A 19,019-nucleotide genomic window follows, 5' to 3' on the forward strand; every position below is an offset into this window, starting at 1 on the left:
ACAGACAGCTTTATTCGAAGTCTGCCTCTACCACAACTACCTCGCGCCTGTTCATGAAAGTCAAGATGCGGAAACACCATTGCAGAATCTTGAACCAAATTACTTGTCACTGCATTCACTTGTCGACAAAGTTGTTTCAATCATCTCACCAATCATTCCTCACTTCATCCTCCCACGCAAGCACCAGACCAGCACAATGATTCCCCCAGAACCACCAATCGAGACGACCACTCCCACCAACATCAAAACCCACAACCAAACACCTGCATCACCGCCTCCTGATCCGGAGAAACAAGAGTCGATATCAGCTCATAACATCAACAATGACAATAAAAAGACATCAGCCTTCCAATCGCTGGGCTACCTCGACCGCTTTCTCGCGGCATGGATCCTGCTCGCCATGGCCGTCGGCATCCTGCTAGGCAACTTTGTCCCCGCGACAGGCCGCGCGCTGCAAAAGGGCGAGTTTGCTGGCGTGTCTGTTCCAATAGGTACGTAAACAGCACAATGGCAGTGTCAAAGCCTCCGTGGCGGACTTGCTGATTGAAGGGCTCTGTATTGTATTTGTTATAGCTGTCGGTCTGCTCGTCATGATGTACCCGATCCTATGCAAGGTACAGTACGAGACGCTGCACCGCGCCGTCCGGCAGCGCCGTCTGTGGATTCAGATTGGCTTCAGTGTCGGCGTGAATTGGATTGTGGCGCCCCTGCTCATGGTAAGGAACCTCCTGTCTGTCTCCTTTTCTCCAAACCCCCAACAATGCGGCCTCAGAATGCGCTGGAAACTACCTAGCTGATCAAAAGACGCTTGTACAGCTCGGCCTCGCCTGGGCCTTCCTGCCCGACAAGAGCGACCTGCGCACCGGTCTGATACTGGTCGGCCTGGGACGCTGCATTGCCATGGTGCTCATCTGGAACAGCCTCGCGGGCGGCGACGCCGACTACTGCGCGCTGCTCGTCGCCGTCAACTCGCTGCTGCAAATGCTGCTCTTCGCGCCGCTCGCCGTGCTCTTCATCCAAGTCATCAGCCGCTCAGGGGGCGGCGGCGACGGGTTGACCGCCGCCGCCGCCCCCTACTCGATCGTGGCAACGAGCGTCGCCGTCTTCCTCGGCATCCCGCTGGGCGTCGCGGTGCTGACGCGCGTCGCGCTGCGGCGCCTGGCCGGCCCCGCGTGGTACGAGGGCGTCTTTTTGCCCTTCGCCGCGCCGTGGAGCCTGCTCGGCCTGCTCTACACCATTCTCGTCCTCTTTGCGTCGCAGGGCGCGCGCGTCGTGCAGCAGATTGTCGCCGTAGTGCGCGTCGCTGCGCCGCTGGTCGTCTACTTTGCCATCATCTTTTTCCTGACTCTGTGTGTGGCGCGGAGGCTGCGATTTGGCTATGGTCTTGCTGTGACTCAGAGCTTTACGGCGGCGAGCAATAATTTTGAACTCGCCATTGCCGTGGCCATTGCAACGTTTGGTCCGGCGAGCGATCAGGCGCTTGCGGCGACTGTGGGCCCGCTGATTGAGGTGCCGGTGTTGCTTGCACTGGTGTACTTGGTCAAGTGGATTGGTAGCACATGGGATTGGAAGAATTGAGAGTTCGCGGCGTCTGCTTATCAAGATCCATGACTTTGGGAGCGATTGCAACATCAAACATTAACCAAATCCAAGAGTTTTTTTTTTTGAAATTTTGCCTACCTCGGCCCTCATTAGATGTCGTAGAACCAACACTGTTACCCAAGGCACATTTAATGAAGATGTACAACTCCGGTCCCAAAAACTTGCCAACATGATTACCAAATATTCAAACAAAGCCTCAATCCAACAGAGACTTGATAGAGACAAATCCAAGAATCGACTAGTCGCCCTTTGGTGGCGATGGCCTCTTCAACGGATGTGCCTCTGTATTCAACACGTATTCGTCCAAGCTGATGACGTTAGGTTCCGAAAACAACAAGTAAAAGTACTTGAGCGTCTCAGCAAGCCAGAAGCTCTCCATGCGGTCGGCCTTCTCAACCTTTGGCGTCGTGACGTCGTCGAGCGCCGCGTGCGCAATAGGCGTTCGGGTAACCTTGACGATGCGGTCAAACATGTCCCAGCCACGGTCTTGCAGCGTGTCGTGGCCCGTGACGCGGTACAGCACAAACACCGACTCGATGGCCTCGGGCCGCAGGATGTAGCGCGGGTCGGCGATTTTGGCGATGCCCTCGCGCAGGTGGTGCTTTTCGAATAGCTCCTCGGCCGAGTGGTGCGTCTTCCCCGTCTTCTCCACGTCGGGCGCGTAGGCCTTTTCGATGGCGTCTCGCCACGTCTCGTAGTCCCAGCCGCACTTTTCTTTCGAGTCGCACGGCACCGTGTACATGATTTCGGGCATGATACCGTTGGCGTTGTTGTCGTATGCCCACAGGCAGCCTTGGGTGAGGTTCCAGCCCACGTCAACGTCTTCCTCCGACTTGAAGATCTTTCCGCCAACAGCGAACATGCCGCCGGCGAAGCAAGTCAGGTGTTGGTTCTTGGGCTCGAGCCACACCTTTTTTGGTGGCAATTTGCCGTCTGGGCTCACGTCCCCAACCATGAGTATCGATTCGTTTTTGGGAACCATAGGGCGGTACAGCATGTACTTCTTGATAGGAGAAACCGAGTTGGAGTAGAGCTTTTCGTATTGAGGCGTGGCGCCGCCAAGAAGCAAGTGTTGCTTTGCTGCGTTAGGACAGCCTTTGCTGAACGGAAAAAACATACCTTGGGCAGATATTCGTACATGGAGTCGGCCATGCCACCAATCGTGAATCCATTGTAGGATTTGAAGTCGAGTGTCTTGGCGTTCACCACGACTGGCCACATGCCGGGAAGTTTCGTCTGGTTTTGCTGCTCTTCAAATAGATTCGTGATCCTCGCAATGGCATCGTAATACTTGGAATCTCCAGTGACCTGGCTTAGACGTGTAAACTCCAAAGTCAAGGAGCCAATCTCGGCCAAGAGCACAGTGTCGTCGGCCTCCTGCTTGGCGCCCTCTGCTGCATCCTTGAACTTCCAGCGGGTGAGCGGCATGCGATTGGGCGTGTCAAAGGCCTTGTACAGCATTTCGCCCATCTCTTTTGCCTTTTCCAGCAGCGAAGGGAACTTGCCATCGCTGACATCGTACGCTGCCAGGAACCCCCCAAGGTAGCGAATAGTCGTCTCAAAGACATTCAATTCGTCGAGAGAGCACGTGCTAAAGTCTATCAGTTCAATGTCTTTCAGCGAATCTTCGAACTCTTGATGCAGGCCCATGATCCATAGTGTATCAAGGGAGTCAACGAGGGTCGCAGCCCAGCCGCCAAAGGTGTTGAGGGTACCGCCAGTGAGCGGTGTCACCTCATCACTCAGCCAGGCCTTTTTCTTGTAGCCACGCCATGCGTGCTTGAATTCTTCTCTAACGGCAGCGACACGCCTGAGACGCTTGTCACGTGCCTCGGATGTTTCATCGTCCGGATTGAAATCGTGCTGTATGCGAGGGATGTCGGTGCCAGGCTTGATCTCGGGCAGCGCAGCAAAGGACGAAAGGGGATAATGCTGAGTGACAGTGCTCCAGCTGAATTTTGGATGCTTCGAGGCAGGGTCTAGTTTTGTTTGGTCGTCGTCGGACGGGGTCGAAGCGCCGATTGGAGAGGCGGGCGCCGACGGAGACGGAACGCGCCAGTTACGAGGCTGATGCGAAAAGTAAAGCACAAAGACGGCGAACGCGCCAATCGCCAAAAAGGCCTTGCGCCTTGCGGCTACCATGGTGCTGCTGCGTCGGGTTGGTTGTTGCTATGTAGAAGGCGATGTTTGACGTTGGATACTTGACGACGGATTAAGCTGTCGGGTCGTGGTAAGGTCATCCTTGATTGGCAGAGGGCCATGCCCATCAAAGGCACGCGTTTGTTGGGCATCATGTCATTTTCTCTTCACTTTTTTCGCATCGCAATCGAAGAGTTGATGGGGGGATTTTTACTCATGCAACTCCGCCGAAGGAATGCCCTGGCAGCTGCGGGGTGTATGACCTCGCCAGGCAGCAAATGGGAGCGGCCAAACACCAGCGACAACCACTGCGACTCAGAAACCATCACTCCTACAGTGCTTCAACTATCCCGTACCGTGCTACTCGTCTGTACTGCTCTCAATCCTCCTTCTCCTCCTCTGGGCACCCCTGCTTACCAATCGATCTGGAAGGACAAAGGTGCCGTCGGATTCCGGAAAAAACTGATCCTCTGCGATCCTAGCGACCTTGCAACATCGTGGCTATTTGGCCTCCGCTGCCGAGCTATTCTCTGCCTCTATCGCCGTGAAGCTGACCCATCACTCGCTAGTTTTCGCTGTAGTACATTGACCGAGGGTCCGCTTCGTGTTTGAGCTGACAAATACAGCGCTCGATTCCGCGCACTGTCGAAGACGATGGAGTGTGCCTAGTCATCTTCTCGCGATGCCTGTGTCTTGTTTTAGCCATTGACGAATAGGAGTCCAGCATGCCCAGATATCTGGCGCTGAGGCCGGTTATGAACCAGCTGATGTGGATCTCGAAAATTGCACGTGCCAACATCTGATGTCACGGATCGCACCCACCTGTAGACACATACCTTAAGGTTGCGTGCGGGGCTTCGTATATATCAAGCTGGGCCAATTCCTCTTCACAGTCACCAATTTAACTCTCTTCTCCCCCATCCCAATCTGTATCTCTCACCGACCAACATGTCTTCTCTCAAGCCTCTCGTCCTCTACTCTCACGCCACCGGCCCCAACCCTTGGAAGGTGGCCATCATCCTCGAGGAGCTTCAGCTGCCCTATGAGACCAAATTTCTTGAATTTCCGGCCATGAAGGCCGAGCCATTCTTGTCAATCAACCCCAATGGCCGCGTCCCCGCACTGGAGGACCCCAACACGGGCGTCAAGATCTTCGAAGTATGGGCTAGCGTTAATGCAGGGCAAGGCCGAATTTAGCGCTAACGCATTTGCAGTCTGGTGCCATCATTGAATATCTGGTTGAGACTTACGACAAGGAGGCAAAGCTTCACTACACCGCTTCTCCTGAAAAGTACCTGGAGCTTTCTTGGCTGCACTTCCAAATGAGTGGACAGGGCCCGTACTGGGGCCAGAAGGCCTGGTTCAGCAACTTCCATCCGGAGAAGAACATCACCAGTGCGATTGAGCGCTACGCCAACGAAATCAAGAGGACTCTCGGCGTCATCGACTCGCATCTCAAGAAGACGGGCAAGCCGTACCTCGTCGGCGACAAGATCTCGTATGCTGACCTGGCTTTTGTTCCCTGGCAAACGAGCTTGGGTTGGTTGCTTCCAGACTACGACGCTGCCAAGGACTTCCCCCAGTGGGCAAAATGGAACCAGAGCTTGTTGGAGAGGTCATCTGTGAAGAAGGTTCAGGCCGACAAGGCGGCGGTTGCGCAGAAGCATTAGGAGTGAGGATTAAAACGACATGAGCTTCAATGGATTTGCGATTTCTTGCTTTTAAAACATGTTTCGATTTGGTGGCCACTTCTTCTGGTGCATGGGTGAAAATGGAGGGAGGATGTACCGGCCACGACTTAAAATAGGCACCTTGGCGTCTGGTCTGAGAGGATCTGGATGTCAGGTGGTCGCTAAGAATTGCGCCATCTGTGCCCCTCCCCCTCATCTCTCCACACAATGACAACTTCACCCTCCTCCACGGCCCATGACCGCCTCTTCATCTGATGGATGGTTGCGTCTTGACTCCAAGCTCAAGGTCAATGTGTAAACTTGATCTTGAGCTGTGATTTGGTTTATAAGGTACTGTCCATCAATTACAACAACATACCAATGGCAAAGCATCACACACTGACAGATCCATTGCAGTAAAATCGTCCGCGCTTCATTCATCGGCCATCGTAGTTGAAAGCGCAGTCGCAATACAACCCAACGTCACTTCAACAGAAACAATCATAATCAGTTCAAATCGAGGATTTTCCCGTCAAAACATGCCTTGCGGGCCTTCAGCTTCATCCTCTGCAATGGCATCACGGCTGGTGTTTCATGCGCCACACGCAGCTGAGATGCACAAGTCTCCCGTCGTCGTCATCTGAAGCGCACTCGCACTTTCTTTTTCCTTTCAACATCCCACCTTTCGCCAAGCTGCAAGTGGCACTGGATCGACAAAGTCCCGTACGACACTTTACAGTCGAACATGCCCTTAGCATTAGTGAGCTTATCTTCGACCGAACTTTCCCGATCACAAACATTGAAATGGCGCTGAGCACTAGTGGTAGCGCCGTAGTGAGAGGTGTGGACTCCGGAGATGCCACTTACGGCGATGCAGCTTCCCAAAACCGCATTTCTGCAGGCATAACGTCTGCGTGTTACGTGGGATGACGGCCATTACAACTTCTGAGGCTTGCACTACTTACTCTTGTCAATCACACTTGATACCTTTCAGAATCGATAAGGAGTCAACAAAAGATTGGCCGGATACATCGCACGGAGATTCCTGTAGGAAACGAAGCCTCCTGCAGATGCAACCACCAAACCCAGGTCACACAGATGCCCAGGAATCGCAAATGTCCCCGAAGTTCAACACTTGAGCATGCAGGTGCTTGCGACATACTGCCCTGGTCTAGTTCCATCGAAGCTACTGGCGCTTGCTCATGCATGTTTTGGTGACCCGGACAGGAAGGGCAGCGGAAACAACCTCTACCCATATGACTTGCAGTTGCGCATGGCAGTCCAATCACAAACCACGTCACAGTGCGTGCGCGACCGCCATCCACTTTCAAAGTTTGCAAGACCTGCGGGCTTGGTGCGAGGTCGGCTTATTTTCTCCAGGTCGGCATCAGTATAGGAGTTTCGGGGGTGATCGCAATCAAGTCGTAGCCGATCCCATCGACAACAAGCCGGTCGTCCCGGCCTTCGAGGTGAGTTATCAGCCTACATATGGCCGCGATGCCCCCGTTTTACTGTGATCGCTGCATCAAAGCCCGTATAGCATCCCACGTGCGGACGGATCGTCATTGTCTCGGCAGTGTGACTGGCAGGTGTCTTGGCCTCCTACTAGTCGTTATCACCAACCACCCAGCAGACAAGGGGCGGCTACAGCCACCAACTCGGATTCGAAGAAGCGCCACAGCATGACGAGGAATGCCGACCTGGATTCTGGACCTGAATAAGTGCAGAAGGAAAACTGGAGCATCCAAGGTCGTTGGCACAGCCGAAGCAACAAGGCACCGCGCGGAGCTGGGCCGTCCCGGAAGTCTGCAAGAAAGCACACAGGTGGCTGTCGTGGCTTGCGAGATGGAGCCTTATCAAGCTGACAGAAACGGCCGAGCCAAGAACCCCCACGGGCCGAATACCCCTTTGCGATTAAGGTTGACCCAGACATCTAAAGATTAAGGTTATGGAGGCGTCGGGCGCCGCGCCCCTGCAGCTGGCGCCTTGAGGCAGGTGCAAGAGAATTTGTCGCTGTCGGAGGAGGCCTTCCAGCACCAGGGACCATGGCCGCTCTAGCGACTTGTTTCAACGGAGTCGCCGTGAAGTCCAGGTCCCGCCATGACGAACAAACTAGACATTCTCCAATGACGATGGAGCGGTCCATCACCGACTTTTGTCCCTCGCGCGGCGGCCCATGCGCTCACTGCTGATAGTTGCCTCTTTGGGGTCTGCTGAAAAGACAACGGCAAAAATCTCGTCGTGACCTCACTCACGTACTTGAGGACCACATTCTCAGGCGGCGACTGCCGCGCGCCTCGCCTCGCCTCGGGGGTGGTGCTTGACACTGCCATTCCCAGCTTGGCGCATAATTCGAGACAACGACTGACATCATCAATTGCTCGACGTTGGACAAGCCACAGCACTTTTTCTCCGCCCTTTTCGACGCCTTCGATTGTTGCCCGCCTGTGGGGTCAATATAGGTACACGGATCTCCGGGAGACATTCCGCCGTGCATGTTGACCCGTCTCTAGCGCTTGCAGATTTGCTGTTGGCCGTTCGGTGGTGGTCTTGGGCGCTTAGTGGCTTGAGAGGCTGCAGCTCGGCCGTGCACAATCCCAACCTCACCGAAGACAACAACACCGCAAAGAGTTAGGCCACCATCAAAGCCTGACACAGTCAACGGCATCGTGTTCGCAAGGCACCTCGCTTCGACTGACATCTTTGAGGATGAAATCTCCGAGAGGGACTTCCTGGCACCTGAGTGCTGTGCCTGACTACAGGGCTGTGACACGACGTCAGCCATGACTTTTCAGACAGTCTCTGGGAAAGCCTACAGAGGCCAACAGTAAGCTTATCAGCTTCAAGCATAACAGGGATCCGAGCGGGAAGCTGGGATGTGATGCTGGAGAAGGTTGAAAAACCAACCACCATTGTCCATGGGAGAAAACAAATCACGACCTGAGAGATGCTCCGCAGGTGAGAGGCTTTGTTCTACAACCACCGTCTCAAAAGCAACATGGTACAAGCCAAGCTGCCATGGGCGTCTGCAAGAGCTAGGCGCACAAGTCTTTCTGCATAAGGCGGAAGTGACAGGCATCGGGTCCAGTGTGTGTGTCCCATTCTAAGCCCCCACATCATGAGCGAATTCTGCTCCAGCTGTCGGCGATCTGCTCACAACAGCCAGCAATGTGCCAGGCCCGCCGCTTTCTCTGTGCACTGATGGGCACCAGCACACCCCATTGGCAGTGGCCAGCACATGGAGCAGTGGAGTCTGCGCCGCACCCATGCCACTCTGAGCCCGCCCACGAGCAGAGCCTTGGCTGAATTAAGCCCTTTTCGCACACCTGGTTGGCCCGCTCTGGTATAAAGGACATTCCGCCTCAAACTCCACCTCATCGAACGTTGCTATCGTCAATCGCTTTCAAAAAAGGTGACATACATCAGTCACCAGACGTCCACACTCTCTCTCACGGACGCTCCTTTCACGACCCACAGCCATCCAGTCCTTGGAAGTTGATCACTTTACCACAAAAAAACCAGCAAAAATGCAGTTTTCTACTCTCATCGCTCTCATTGCCACCACGGCTGCTGCTGCACCTTTCAACAGCACCATTGAGGCACGCGGCTTGAACGAGACCTCTGCTCTCCTCCCCCGTGGCCTCAATGTCACCCGCATCGTCGAGCCTCGCGGCTTGAACGACACTTCCGTCCTCCTCCCCCGTGGCCTCAACGACACCTCCATCCTCGTCGGCCGCAGCGCCAACGTCACCGTCCGCAGCTACAACGCTACGAAGAGGGGCGAGTCCGCTACCTTCCCTCACGTCACTATCCCCAAGCCCGTCTCCGGCATCTTCGAGGGCAACAAGAACATTCACGCCCTGCCCAACAAGACCACCAACGACGTCAAGAGGTCCTATGGCAGCTTTGGCACCGGTACGCCATTCCGCGCGTAAAGCACAAGCATGCTTTCATACCATCCCGTTCCCCAAGAAACAAATCCCAAAATCATCCTTTTTTCCACGATGAACAAAAAAACGCGAACGTTTACCGATTCGATTTTCTCTTTTCACCAGGCTCTGGCGAGGACCCCAAACGACAAGACCATACAAGACGAGCAAACGAAACTTCGGCCTTGGTATCTCCGCCGCAGCCTGCTGCCCCTGTCACTCTCGAACCCCCCAGCAACGCCACGACCCCTTCTTCCTGGAAAAGCCCCCTGCGTCGCCTCCAGCGCCATTTTCGTCGCCAACAGCTTCGTTTCCAAGCCCAAGCCCAAGACCAACCTGAATCGCGATCCAACAATGCCTCTACTGCCACTGCTGCCAACGCGCAGAAAAGGAAAGCAGACGCGAACGCAGCCCCCGCGGCCGCGGCCTGTGCCAGCAGTGGCATGGACGTGTGGAACCGATGCATCTTCTAAGTTTTGGGCTCTCGACCACCTGAAAAAATCTCACCGCCCCGACTTCCCTTCATCAGACACCTCGCGCGAGGACTTCGACGTCAACGGCGATGGTGGCGGTCTTTGCGCGGTCAATACGACGACTGGCAGCAGGGCTGCTACTGCTAAGCGCTGTTGTCGCTGTCTCTTGCGCAGTGCCGTAGCAGCAGAGGCGACAGCAGCACTGCAGATGGAGAACTGCGCGCCTGTGGCGCGAGTAGCAACCATAACTGCTTCACCTGCCGTCTCTACTGCCACTGCTGATGACTCTCCTGCATCCTCCTCGCCCTCTTCCGAACCCCTCGAGGTTTCCGCGACCGCCATGACCGAGCACGAATTGCCTTCGCTGAGTGGTTTTGGCCGCGGGAATACTTTGATCTCGCTGTGGGTGGCGACGCTCTTCATGACGCTCTTTTGCGATCACGTTTAATGCGGCTTTTTCTCTCTTGTTTTCTTGTCTTCTTTGCGCATATCCAGAGCTGGTTACCATGGCTTTTCATTTGGGATGGTTGGGCTTTTCCTGTCTTTTTGGCTTGCTAGATTTGTTGGCTCAATAAATCTTCATCATCACTTCAACAATCATCGGCCCTCTCGCGCTCTCTGGTCCTCCTATGCTGGCTGAATCTTATTCAAAGTGACAATCAACACTGCAATGCCTCCAGCTCCCATACCACCACTTACAATCGATGGACTATGAGCAACGCAGCGTTAGGAAAACATCCACTCTCACTCGCTAAGCTTATACTATACCTTCAAATTCCCACCTTCCCTATCACCATTCGTCCATGTTCACATGACAGGCCGTCATCCCACTGATTGACTCCCACCCACCCAACCAGGCCTCTTACCGACCCACCCAGTCGTCCGTTGGTTCAATAATGCCAACTACTGCCAACCCTCGTTCCCTCCATCCTCGCCCTTCTCTCTTATCGCTCACGAGCACACGTCTCGAATCTAAACTCCCGTCCGCTGTCTCACTTCTCTTTCCCCACCTGCCCACCACCTCCCTCCATTCTCCCTCTTCCCCATCCCTCCATCCGTCGACGTATTTTCACTGTGGTTCTATGACTAAGACCAGCCCCGTATGCTGGAGAGAAGACCGAGGTCGCGCCTTTTTGCGCGCTGCGTCTCGTATCCGCCGTGTCGCCCTCCCTAGTCCATCATCTTAGCTGTCTCTTCTGTCACTTCGTTGTTGCACCTCGTCATCTCCTCGAGTCGCCTTTTTGCTTGTCATTATTCACGTTACTCTCTTCTCGCTTCTTGGCCACATACTCCACACATTTTGTCACGACGCCGGTGCCTCATCGCACGGGCTGTGGGGTAACGAGCGATCGTCGCCGCTGTAATAATGCGGAGAGTAGATGAGGTAGGCACTCGAATGACGGACGGAAGGCTCCGTCCATGTGTTTGTCCGTTCGTTCGTGCTTGCCGATCCAGCAAACGAGCGATCTGTCATGCGCGCTTGAGAAGCCAAGAGCGAGGCAGAAGGGGAAAAAAAAAAAAAAAAAAAAAAAAGTCACCGAGATGAAGTGCTCCGTATACAAATATGAACTGATTGACTGGCCCAACTGCTGCATCCGCTCACCGACGACACACCACCCACTCGACCACGGGCGTCGCCGTCGCACACGTCATCCCTTGGCTCAGACGGACTTGTAACCAAGAAGCCAAGGGATTGGACTGATGTGTGGATTACCTAGCGCAATTACAAAGCGGCACTGCACACGATGACGGGCACCAATGCGCGGGCAGGGGGAGACGAGTCGGTTTATCTATTAGCACGTCTTTAGTACGTACGTCTTTGAAGTCAGATTCCTTTGGTAGACATTATTGGAGAGGCCGCGGGGGCCGAGTAGAGAGAGACACAGATGCAAGTAGCAGAGAGCCGTTGTTTAGTTCAATGGGACCAGCACCGAGACAGCCAGTCAACAAACACATGTACACTGCTTAGGAAAAAGAGACTGGTACTTGGCCGTTACGCACGCTGGCATTTTGTCAGCTTGTTCGCCGGTCCAACAGTCGGAGAAAGTCGGAGAGGATGGGTCGGCGTGGAGTGGGTGTATACAGCGAGGAGTAGACGCGGCCACAGAAGCGCCGTCGGTCAATTGACGGCCAATTAAACGATAGGCGCGCAGAAAGATGTCTACTGACAGACAGCAAAAGTCAGAATCTTGATGGCTTTGACACTGATTGTCCATTTGGCCGTCGCGGAAAATCATGCTCCTCGCATGAGCGATGAACAACGTAATTTTCAATTCTTTCTTTGCGAGTAGCTACAAAGATTGCCACGCCAAAAACCTACAAACCAACAGTTCCTGAAGAAACATGTGTCAAGAGAAGAGAAGAGAAGAGAAAAGACTTTTTGGTTTGAAAGCAGAGCCGGATCGCTGTGCCCCTCACCGAGTTGGGGATGTGTCTAGCGACAGTCTCCAGAAACGCGTCCTGCACAGAAGTAGAAAGGGGAAGAGCGACAGAGGGTAAAACATAAACACGTTGCGATGACACTTTGCGGTTGATGTGGCCCTAGAATGTAGTCGCGACGGGTTAGAGAGGAAATTGAGCGACCTTGAGAAGCGGTGGTTGCGAGAAAATACCATTCGACTGCGTGCCATAAGCAGACCTCGCAATAGGCCGTCGACTGCATCACCTGACCTGGCAAAATACCCGGACGATCAATTAACGGTCTACTACCGCAGAAGAGACACACCCCGCAATCCACATGCAGGCATGTCGAGCATCGGCGGTGGGAGCCTTCCATCTGCGGGAGGAGCCGAGGAAGGAAAAGCTCGGAGGCGCCGTCGCAGGGACGGATAAGTTGGCGGGCAGCTGGAAGCGTGGTAGAGTGGACGTGCCAGCTTCACGCAACCTCAAAGTGGCAACCGAGGATGACTGCGAGGTGAGCGTCGGGAGGATGAAGAAGAGCTGGTAGGATTGTGGCTGCGGCGGCGGCGAGGTGATGGTGGTAGTGGGTATGCAGGGCCACATGCCTCATACGGACAGGCCAAGCGAGTGATGGACGGAACTCGCATGAGTTTGTGTGTTTTGAGGGCGCAGCTGGCCGAGGATGGAAATGTGGATAGGTCAACGCTGGCCTAGTCTGGAAGGTGCGAATGCTCCTTCGATCGAAACTGGAAGTTTTCGAGACTCCGCGGAATTGTGACTGCTGCTCGGTTGCTGCTGGAGGCCGTGCGAAGTCACGTCTACTGTTGTGGCTGGATGCGACGCGAAGAGACCCATTTCCATCCCAGGCTGTGCCCATGACTGCTCTCGCCGGAGGCAATATTGCCTGCGAATCTGCACGGCTGTCTGATTGCATGTTTGCTCCGAAAACCTGTCCTGGTAGACGGCTAACCAGTACATTGAGCCAAACGAGCGAGACTCAACAACATCGATTGGTGAGAATTGTTCCTCGGTCCTCACTGGTGACGTTCTCAATGTGGGTGCTCCCCGTCACATCAGACTTTGAGGCCGGTTGATTGAAGGAACAGTTGGCGCCGCTCTTCCGCCTCCCGGATGATCTCTGCGGACAGCCGAAGACTGGGGGCGAGATGAGCAAGGTGCTCGATTTCGCAAACCACGTCATTAATGATGGCGTCCATAGAATGCGGGGGCGGCAGAAGTGCCGACAATGAGGGTGACATTGTCGCGCCCATGACCAACAGCGTTTGCGACACAACTCTGGAAAATCGTCAGCGAATAGCCTCTTTTGGTGTGCAGAAGCTGGGGTACATACGAGAGTGCACCTTGCCACAAATACGGAAGGTGGCCTGCGTGGCTGATGAATCTGTTAGATCTCGCGGACTTGCTACCCCATGTGTCGATGAACTTACTGAGCCGAGATGTGCTCTAATTGGCGGATGCAGGCTTCTAAGCAGCGTCGGCAGTTCTCTTGAACCACCACATCCAACGCAGCAGATTCGTCGTTGAGAACGGCCAAAATGTAGGGTCTGAAGATCGCCGTCCTGCATGCAAAGTGCCGCAGGCGGAGCACGGTCTGCACTGGGTTTGAAAGTGGAACTCGACTGTGTGGAAATTGAACCGGCAGCGGCAGACCTTCGTACCACTGAGTGAGCTGGAGATCAAGCTCCGCCACCAGAGGTTCGAGTTGTTGTATCGACGTTGACGACACGGTCTTCGCGTTGATAGCACGGTTGACGCGATTGCAGATGCGTCGCAGCCCAATGTCGGCAGTGAAGTACCACAGTTCATCTCTGCCAGCAGGGGCGTCTTCGACCTCTTCTTGAAAACCACCTGGAAGACCGACATTTTCTTCCAGTTGCGTGATTCCGGAGTGGGGAAGATCCAGGTCGGCAAGCAAATCACTGAACGTGGTTAGCCTCTTGATCTTGACCATTGTATCGGGTCGTAGGGCTACCTTTCAAAAAGAAGTGTGTTCCAATACACTCTTACTCCAAGCTCTCTTGCCTGAGGTGATAAACGGTTGGGTGCCCCCAGCAACAGCTGTAGCTTCATGCTTGCACTCGTCAACATGTTCCAAGCCTCCAGTGGTCGGACAATGTAGAACAGGTAAGCCGCGGCCAAGAACTGACACTGAGGGGCCAGCACGTTGTTCAATGTCAACAGCCCAGGCAGCATGTTCCAGGCTGCTGCAAAGTAATTGATGCCCGGCGGTTCGCTGTTCATTGGTTGCTGAACCATGCTCCCAGCGTTGCTAGCTGCTCCGAGAGCCAACACAAGAAGGACCATTGTGCATTCGGGCCCATCGCGTAGGCCCTTAGAAATGGCCGTTCGATAGAATGCGACCCACGTATTCGGATTTACAACAGCATACCAGACATTGACGCGGGCGAAGAAGGCGTGTACGTATACGTTGGCGTTTGAAAGATCCAGACTGATCGTCTTGTTGGAAAAGTTCAAGGGTTCGCGCGACATCTCAAGCGAGAGTATGACTTGGGGATCGTAGGTTCGCGAAACAAGGTCCCGAACCAAAGGCCATTGCAACAGATTCAAAGCCGAGTCTGCCTGTGTTCTTGATCCCGTGTTGAGGTCGGAAGAAAATTGGTCCTGGCTTCCGAAGCCATTCGGGTTGCTCTGAGACATCGGGACCATGCCGCTGAGCTTACCAGAGTTTTGGGCAAGCAGATCGTCGTTGGTGCTGTGGCTTGCAGTTGGAGAGTGGGAAGTAAAGTCGAACAAATTGCTGACTTGAGGCTGGCAGGAGATGTTGAAGCGCAGCAATCCTTCTATACGGTCGAGATGCTCGAGGATCAGCTTGTCGCCAGCATCCAGCTTTATCCCTGGCTCGCGATAGACACAGTCTGCATTGAGTTCTGTGCACAGACGGCATCGTGGACGATTACCGTCGCAGCGAGATTTGCGGGAGCGGCAGATCTCACACTAAACGAGGATGAGTCGACCAGGTTCGTGGGATATGGATACGGAAGTCTTGTTACACGTACCGCGATGATGGCTCTCCTGCGAGGATAGTCGATAGTATCCGTGCTTGGCCTCTTCTTCGCATTTGATATCGGACCGTCACGATTATTGCATGCGGCAGCGCCATGGGCGATTGACTGATGGCCGTCTCCACCAATGTGGGAATCTTTGTCGGCACTAGATTGAGACATGTTGCGGGGGCGCTTCTTAACAAAACTACGACCTGCAGGGCCTGTAGGAGCAAAAGCAGGACCACAAGGAGCATTCAAACTGCCCTGAGCCAGGTTATTGGCATTTGTTGGATCAAGTGGGTCGAGCGAGGATTTGAGCGATGATTTAAGCAAGTGAGAATCGATTTCCGGCAATGTACCAAGAGTGAGGCAGAAGTTGTCGGCCAAATAATGCCCATTCGTAGTCGATGTTGGTGCTGACACCGGGCTGAAGTCTGGGGAGGGAGTGATGATTGGCGGGTAGGCCAGGCACATTCTCCAGGTATGTCGCTGCAGCCGAAGATGGATCTGGTTGTGGCTTGTGTCGTGGTGAGAGTGTTGTCGCGCAGACGAGGTTGGGCAGAAAGGACCAAGACAAAGCACTGGGACGGCAGCCGCCTTGTAAGAGAACGAAACAAAAAGACGGTGGTGGAGTTAATCAGGTGCTTCCAGACGGGGGCATGGGGATACAAAGCAAAAGGAATGATGGCACAAGTCTGATATGGGAATGGGGGTGCCATGTTGTGTGTATTTATCCTGGTCTAGCTGTCGACGGAACGGGCGGGGACCAAACAGTGTGCCGGCTGTGCTTCTGAACAGAGCATTCCCTCTTGCTTGAGATTCTGGCGGCCTGGACGCATTGAGCAGACAATCTCGTGGCGGTGGCAGCCACGCGGGCGGCGAGGCGAGCGTGGAGGCGAGCACGGGCAGCGAGCGCCTGCATCCGCGCGGAGCACGGTGCAGGCCATGGGGGATAGCGGTTGGGGATGGGGGCGTACTGCGCCGGCTAATGTGCCTGACTGGACTCGCCAGGGCAGTGTCATCCGACGCTTGGACTTGCTGCAGCTCGCCGTCATCACCACGCCTAGGTGGACTCCACGAGCAACCTGTTGCTTTGATACGTCAACAACACGTTGGAATAGATTAATGGCCAGACCAACGACCTTGCCGCACCACGCGCTACCCTGCGCTTATCCGTCTCGCGGTGCGTCTGATTCGGTCGTGGCAGCACCTGGGCGGCCAACCCGTTGCACCGCAGCCGCGATGACAACCAACGCAGGTATGCGGAGTGGAGGCCTGGGAGAGCCCGTCTGTTGGTGGTTGGGTCCTTAAGAACAAGGTGTTCCTGGTTTTTTGACGGCTCTTCGACCTTGCGACCCACCCCGCGTCCACATCACGCCGCTGCTGTAGAACCACCATTGCAGATGTTGAAACTCTCATCTCCGACTTTGCGTGAAGCGCTCGCTTTCCACTGTCTCTTTTGATACTGGAGAATGGCCAGTTGGTCTCCAAATCCAGGGAATCGATGCCGGGAATCGCCCCAAACCAGGTGTCTCCACAGGCCATCTTGGAAATCCAGGTTACTCGATGGCACATCTGATCCGAAAAGAACCCTGTTTGAAGGAGTGTGAGAGCCTCGGCTGAACATGAACTTCAAGCTTTGGGCCCTTGTTGTGCCTGCTGAGAGCCTGTCTGAATTGTCCACAAAGGCGTCAGGAGCCCTCGTGGTGGTCCAAATTGGCCTCCGTTGTAGGGAATGCCCACCTCTAGCTCGGCTGCGAATCGAGGAAAGGAAAAGTCAAAGTCCTTTGCGTGAGGTTCTCCTGCTTGATGTGTGAGTGCGAGAGCCGGACTTGTCTAAGAATATCCTTCCCACAAGGATTCTTTCCACCTGCCGGAAGTTGGGCACGATGCAGATCCGATCGACATGTGCGGGCCTAGAAGTCAATCAGACTAGTTGCTGCTCCGACAACACTCTCAGCGGAGCCCCCTCTTGAAGACCGGTCAGCCCAGCAGCTGCTTTTGAGTGGCTTGGTAGCCGATGACGAGTAGCTTAGCCAGGTACGCGCCTGCGCCGACGTTTGCAGGTGCTGTTGTGAACCGATCGGGCACCGATCGTACTACTGCATCTCCAATTGGTGTGCATCCGACGTTTGCTGCTGTGCTTCCCATGACGCTTGGATCGTTGCTTATGTATGACAATGGCGTCCACAAACAACCAGTCCAGTTCAAGCTCTTTTGACAAGAAACGCGCATGCATTGACGTGCTTGAAACTAGGATCGCGGAAGAGGGAATATATGGTAGGTGCAATGTCCAGACCGAAAAGGATTAAGATGGAGGTCGTTGACGGAGCCAGACCGGAGGCTGAGGGGTTATGCATAGGGCTAGAATGATTGGCTCATAAGCCTGTGTGAAGCTTATCAAGAACACTGCATAAATGAAGAACCAATTCCTGAGCTTGAAAAAAGAAGAAAGAAATAAAAGAAGTGGACGAACTTGGATCAAACCATTTGGTCAGCCTCACGGAAGGGAATGAGGCTGGCTTGGTCAAATTTAGATGTCTCTTAGCACAGCCGCAGATACTGCGAACAATTTCGAACAATCCCCAGCTCCGAAGGAAAAAGGCGCGGAAGGTTTCGGATGGAGCTCAAGTGTCTAGATCTAGCCACCAGTAGAGCATGGGAAGGCACAAAGTCTAGGGACAAGCCCAAGGAAAACACTTCATGGGGATCAGTGATTTGCATTGCTGACCATGGCTGAGTTTGATACCTTGGTCCAAGCAAATATAGCCAAACGGCACGGCGAAGCTTTCCGTAAACATCACGGAAGTTGCTGGTAAGCGCTATACAGCTGTCAGTGTCAGAGAAGCTGCGCAACGGGTACCTGCCTTTGTTCGCTTCGATGCAGCGTGCCGTTTTTACGGCCAAAGTCGGGTTGCAAAGCATCTTGCAAAGCCATCGCAGGTTCCAAGAGCATTCCTCCCTTCGGTCGCTTATACACGAAAGGCTGCCAAGGCCCGAACTGCCCTCTATCCTACCTAGCTGAACCACAGAAACGGCATACGGAACTCACCATGAGCGACGAGAATCGCAAGCCTCGCCGTTCAAGCCAGGATGTTGCAGGTTCTCAGACTGCTGGTCAAGATGGCAAAGACTCACCGGTTGTGGAGCCCAAGGTGGTCAATCAAGAGGTGAGCGGTAGCCTGGATCTTGTGCTGGCTCGCATAGCTGATCTGCCAGGATGGGCTGATGCCAACGGCTGAGAATATCATTCGCTCAGCTTTGTCCACGACCGGGCTGTACTCCGAGAAAAAGGCTGGTTCAGAGGTAAGGCTCAGTCGTCAACTCCTGTGTGGTTTACTCATGGTCTTTGACAGAGCTCGGACAAACGATCGCCAAAAGACATGGCGAAGACTGCTGGTGCCCAGATAGCTGAAGCTACGACTGCCGCTGCCGAAACCGTTACGAAGGTCGCAAAGGATGTCGGAACAGCTGTGTCAGACTCTGCGCACAAGGCCAGCGGGAACTTGGAGAAGGAGGACGATTCTCTCGGTCCGTACGGAAACCCAGCGACATGCGTTCCCAGCGACATCGATCCCCTTGCTGGAGTCGTCCATACGGGGCTCGACCTCAGGCAAGATGATAATGGCGGCGGTGAGAATGGCGACACCAATAAATCGGACGAGCCCAGCAATAGCAAGCCAGAGTGATTGCTCAAGGAGCGCGCGGATGGCGTTGGAGATCGTTAGAGGTCAACGTTGATGTCGATTTGAGCGTTCGGACAGTCTTTGAAGAAAATGG

The 19,019-nt window shown here is 54.3% G+C and overlaps 5 protein-coding genes across 5 annotated transcripts; 3 read left to right on the forward strand and 2 right to left on the reverse strand.

The window, feature by feature from the left end:
- Positions 1-64: 64 nt before the first annotated feature.
- On the forward strand, positions 65-1,625 carry IWZ02DRAFT_423839 (sodium bile acid symporter family-domain-containing protein). The gene is made up of 3 exons (XM_066765878.1): positions 65-491; positions 574-716; positions 817-1,625. Exons 1-3 carry the CDS (start codon positions 197-199, stop codon positions 1,576-1,578), a joined length of 1,200 nt encoding a protein of 399 aa, XP_066620276.1. The 5' UTR covers positions 65-196; the 3' UTR covers positions 1,579-1,625.
- Positions 1,626-3,985, reverse strand: IWZ02DRAFT_457990 (glycosyl hydrolase family 47-domain-containing protein). Its single transcript, XM_066767976.1, has 2 exons — positions 2,722-3,985; positions 1,626-2,677 (listed from the first exon to the last, which is right to left on the reverse strand). The coding sequence occupies exons 1-2, from the start codon at positions 3,742-3,744 to the stop codon at positions 1,841-1,843; spliced, it is 1,860 nt and encodes a 619-aa protein (XP_066620277.1). The 5' UTR covers positions 3,745-3,985; the 3' UTR covers positions 1,626-1,840.
- A 471-nt stretch (positions 3,986-4,456) lies between these two features.
- IWZ02DRAFT_46586 (glutathione-s-transferase theta, gst) lies at positions 4,457-5,813 on the forward strand. The gene is made up of 2 exons (XM_066768476.1): positions 4,457-4,899; positions 4,956-5,813. Exons 1-2 carry the CDS (start codon positions 4,690-4,692, stop codon positions 5,409-5,411), a joined length of 666 nt encoding a protein of 221 aa, XP_066620278.1. The 5' UTR covers positions 4,457-4,689; the 3' UTR covers positions 5,412-5,813.
- Positions 5,814-8,938: 3,125 nt separating this feature from the next.
- Positions 8,939-10,261, forward strand: IWZ02DRAFT_435259 (uncharacterized protein; the record flags this gene model as incomplete). Its single annotated transcript, XM_066766427.1, has 3 exons — positions 8,939-9,326; positions 9,467-9,789; positions 9,815-10,261. 3 exons carry the CDS (start codon positions 8,939-8,941, stop codon positions 10,259-10,261), a joined length of 1,158 nt encoding a protein of 385 aa, XP_066620279.1.
- A 3,025-nt stretch (positions 10,262-13,286) lies between these two features.
- IWZ02DRAFT_471008 (uncharacterized protein) lies at positions 13,287-15,713 on the reverse strand (the record flags this gene model as incomplete). The annotated part of the gene is made up of 5 exons (XM_066768842.1): positions 13,287-13,509; positions 13,565-13,606; positions 13,662-14,153; positions 14,207-15,189; positions 15,210-15,713. 5 exons carry the CDS (start codon positions 15,711-15,713, stop codon positions 13,287-13,289), a joined length of 2,244 nt encoding a protein of 747 aa, XP_066620280.1.
- Between the last annotated feature and the right edge of the window lie 3,306 nt (positions 15,714-19,019).

This window comes from Phyllosticta citriasiana (genome assembly GCF_038021145.1).
Source record: "Phyllosticta citriasiana strain CBS 120426 chromosome Unknown IWZ02scaffold_11, whole genome shotgun sequence".
NCBI lineage: Eukaryota > Fungi > Ascomycota > Dothideomycetes > Botryosphaeriales > Phyllostictaceae > Phyllosticta > Phyllosticta citriasiana.

Coding starts and splice junctions, on each gene's coding strand:
- IWZ02DRAFT_423839 (XM_066765878.1), top strand. CDS start 197: ATGATTCCCCCAGAACCACCAATCGAGACGACCACTCCCACCAACATC. Junction 492..573: donor TGGCGTGTCTGTTCCAATAG/GTACGTAAACAG, acceptor TATTTGTTATAG/CTGTCGGTCTGCTCGTCATG. Junction 717..816: donor TTGTGGCGCCCCTGCTCATG/GTAAGGAACCTC, acceptor ACGCTTGTACAG/CTCGGCCTCGCCTGGGCCTT.
- IWZ02DRAFT_457990 (XM_066767976.1), bottom strand. CDS start 3,744: ATGGTAGCCGCAAGGCGCAAGGCCTTTTTGGCGATTGGCGCGTTCGCC. Junction 2,678..2,721: donor TGTACGAATATCTGCCCAAG/GTATGTTTTTTC, acceptor AACGCAGCAAAG/CAACACTTGCTTCTTGGCGG.
- IWZ02DRAFT_46586 (XM_066768476.1), top strand. CDS start 4,690: ATGTCTTCTCTCAAGCCTCTCGTCCTCTACTCTCACGCCACCGGCCCC. Junction 4,900..4,955: donor CGGGCGTCAAGATCTTCGAA/GTATGGGCTAGC, acceptor ACGCATTTGCAG/TCTGGTGCCATCATTGAATA.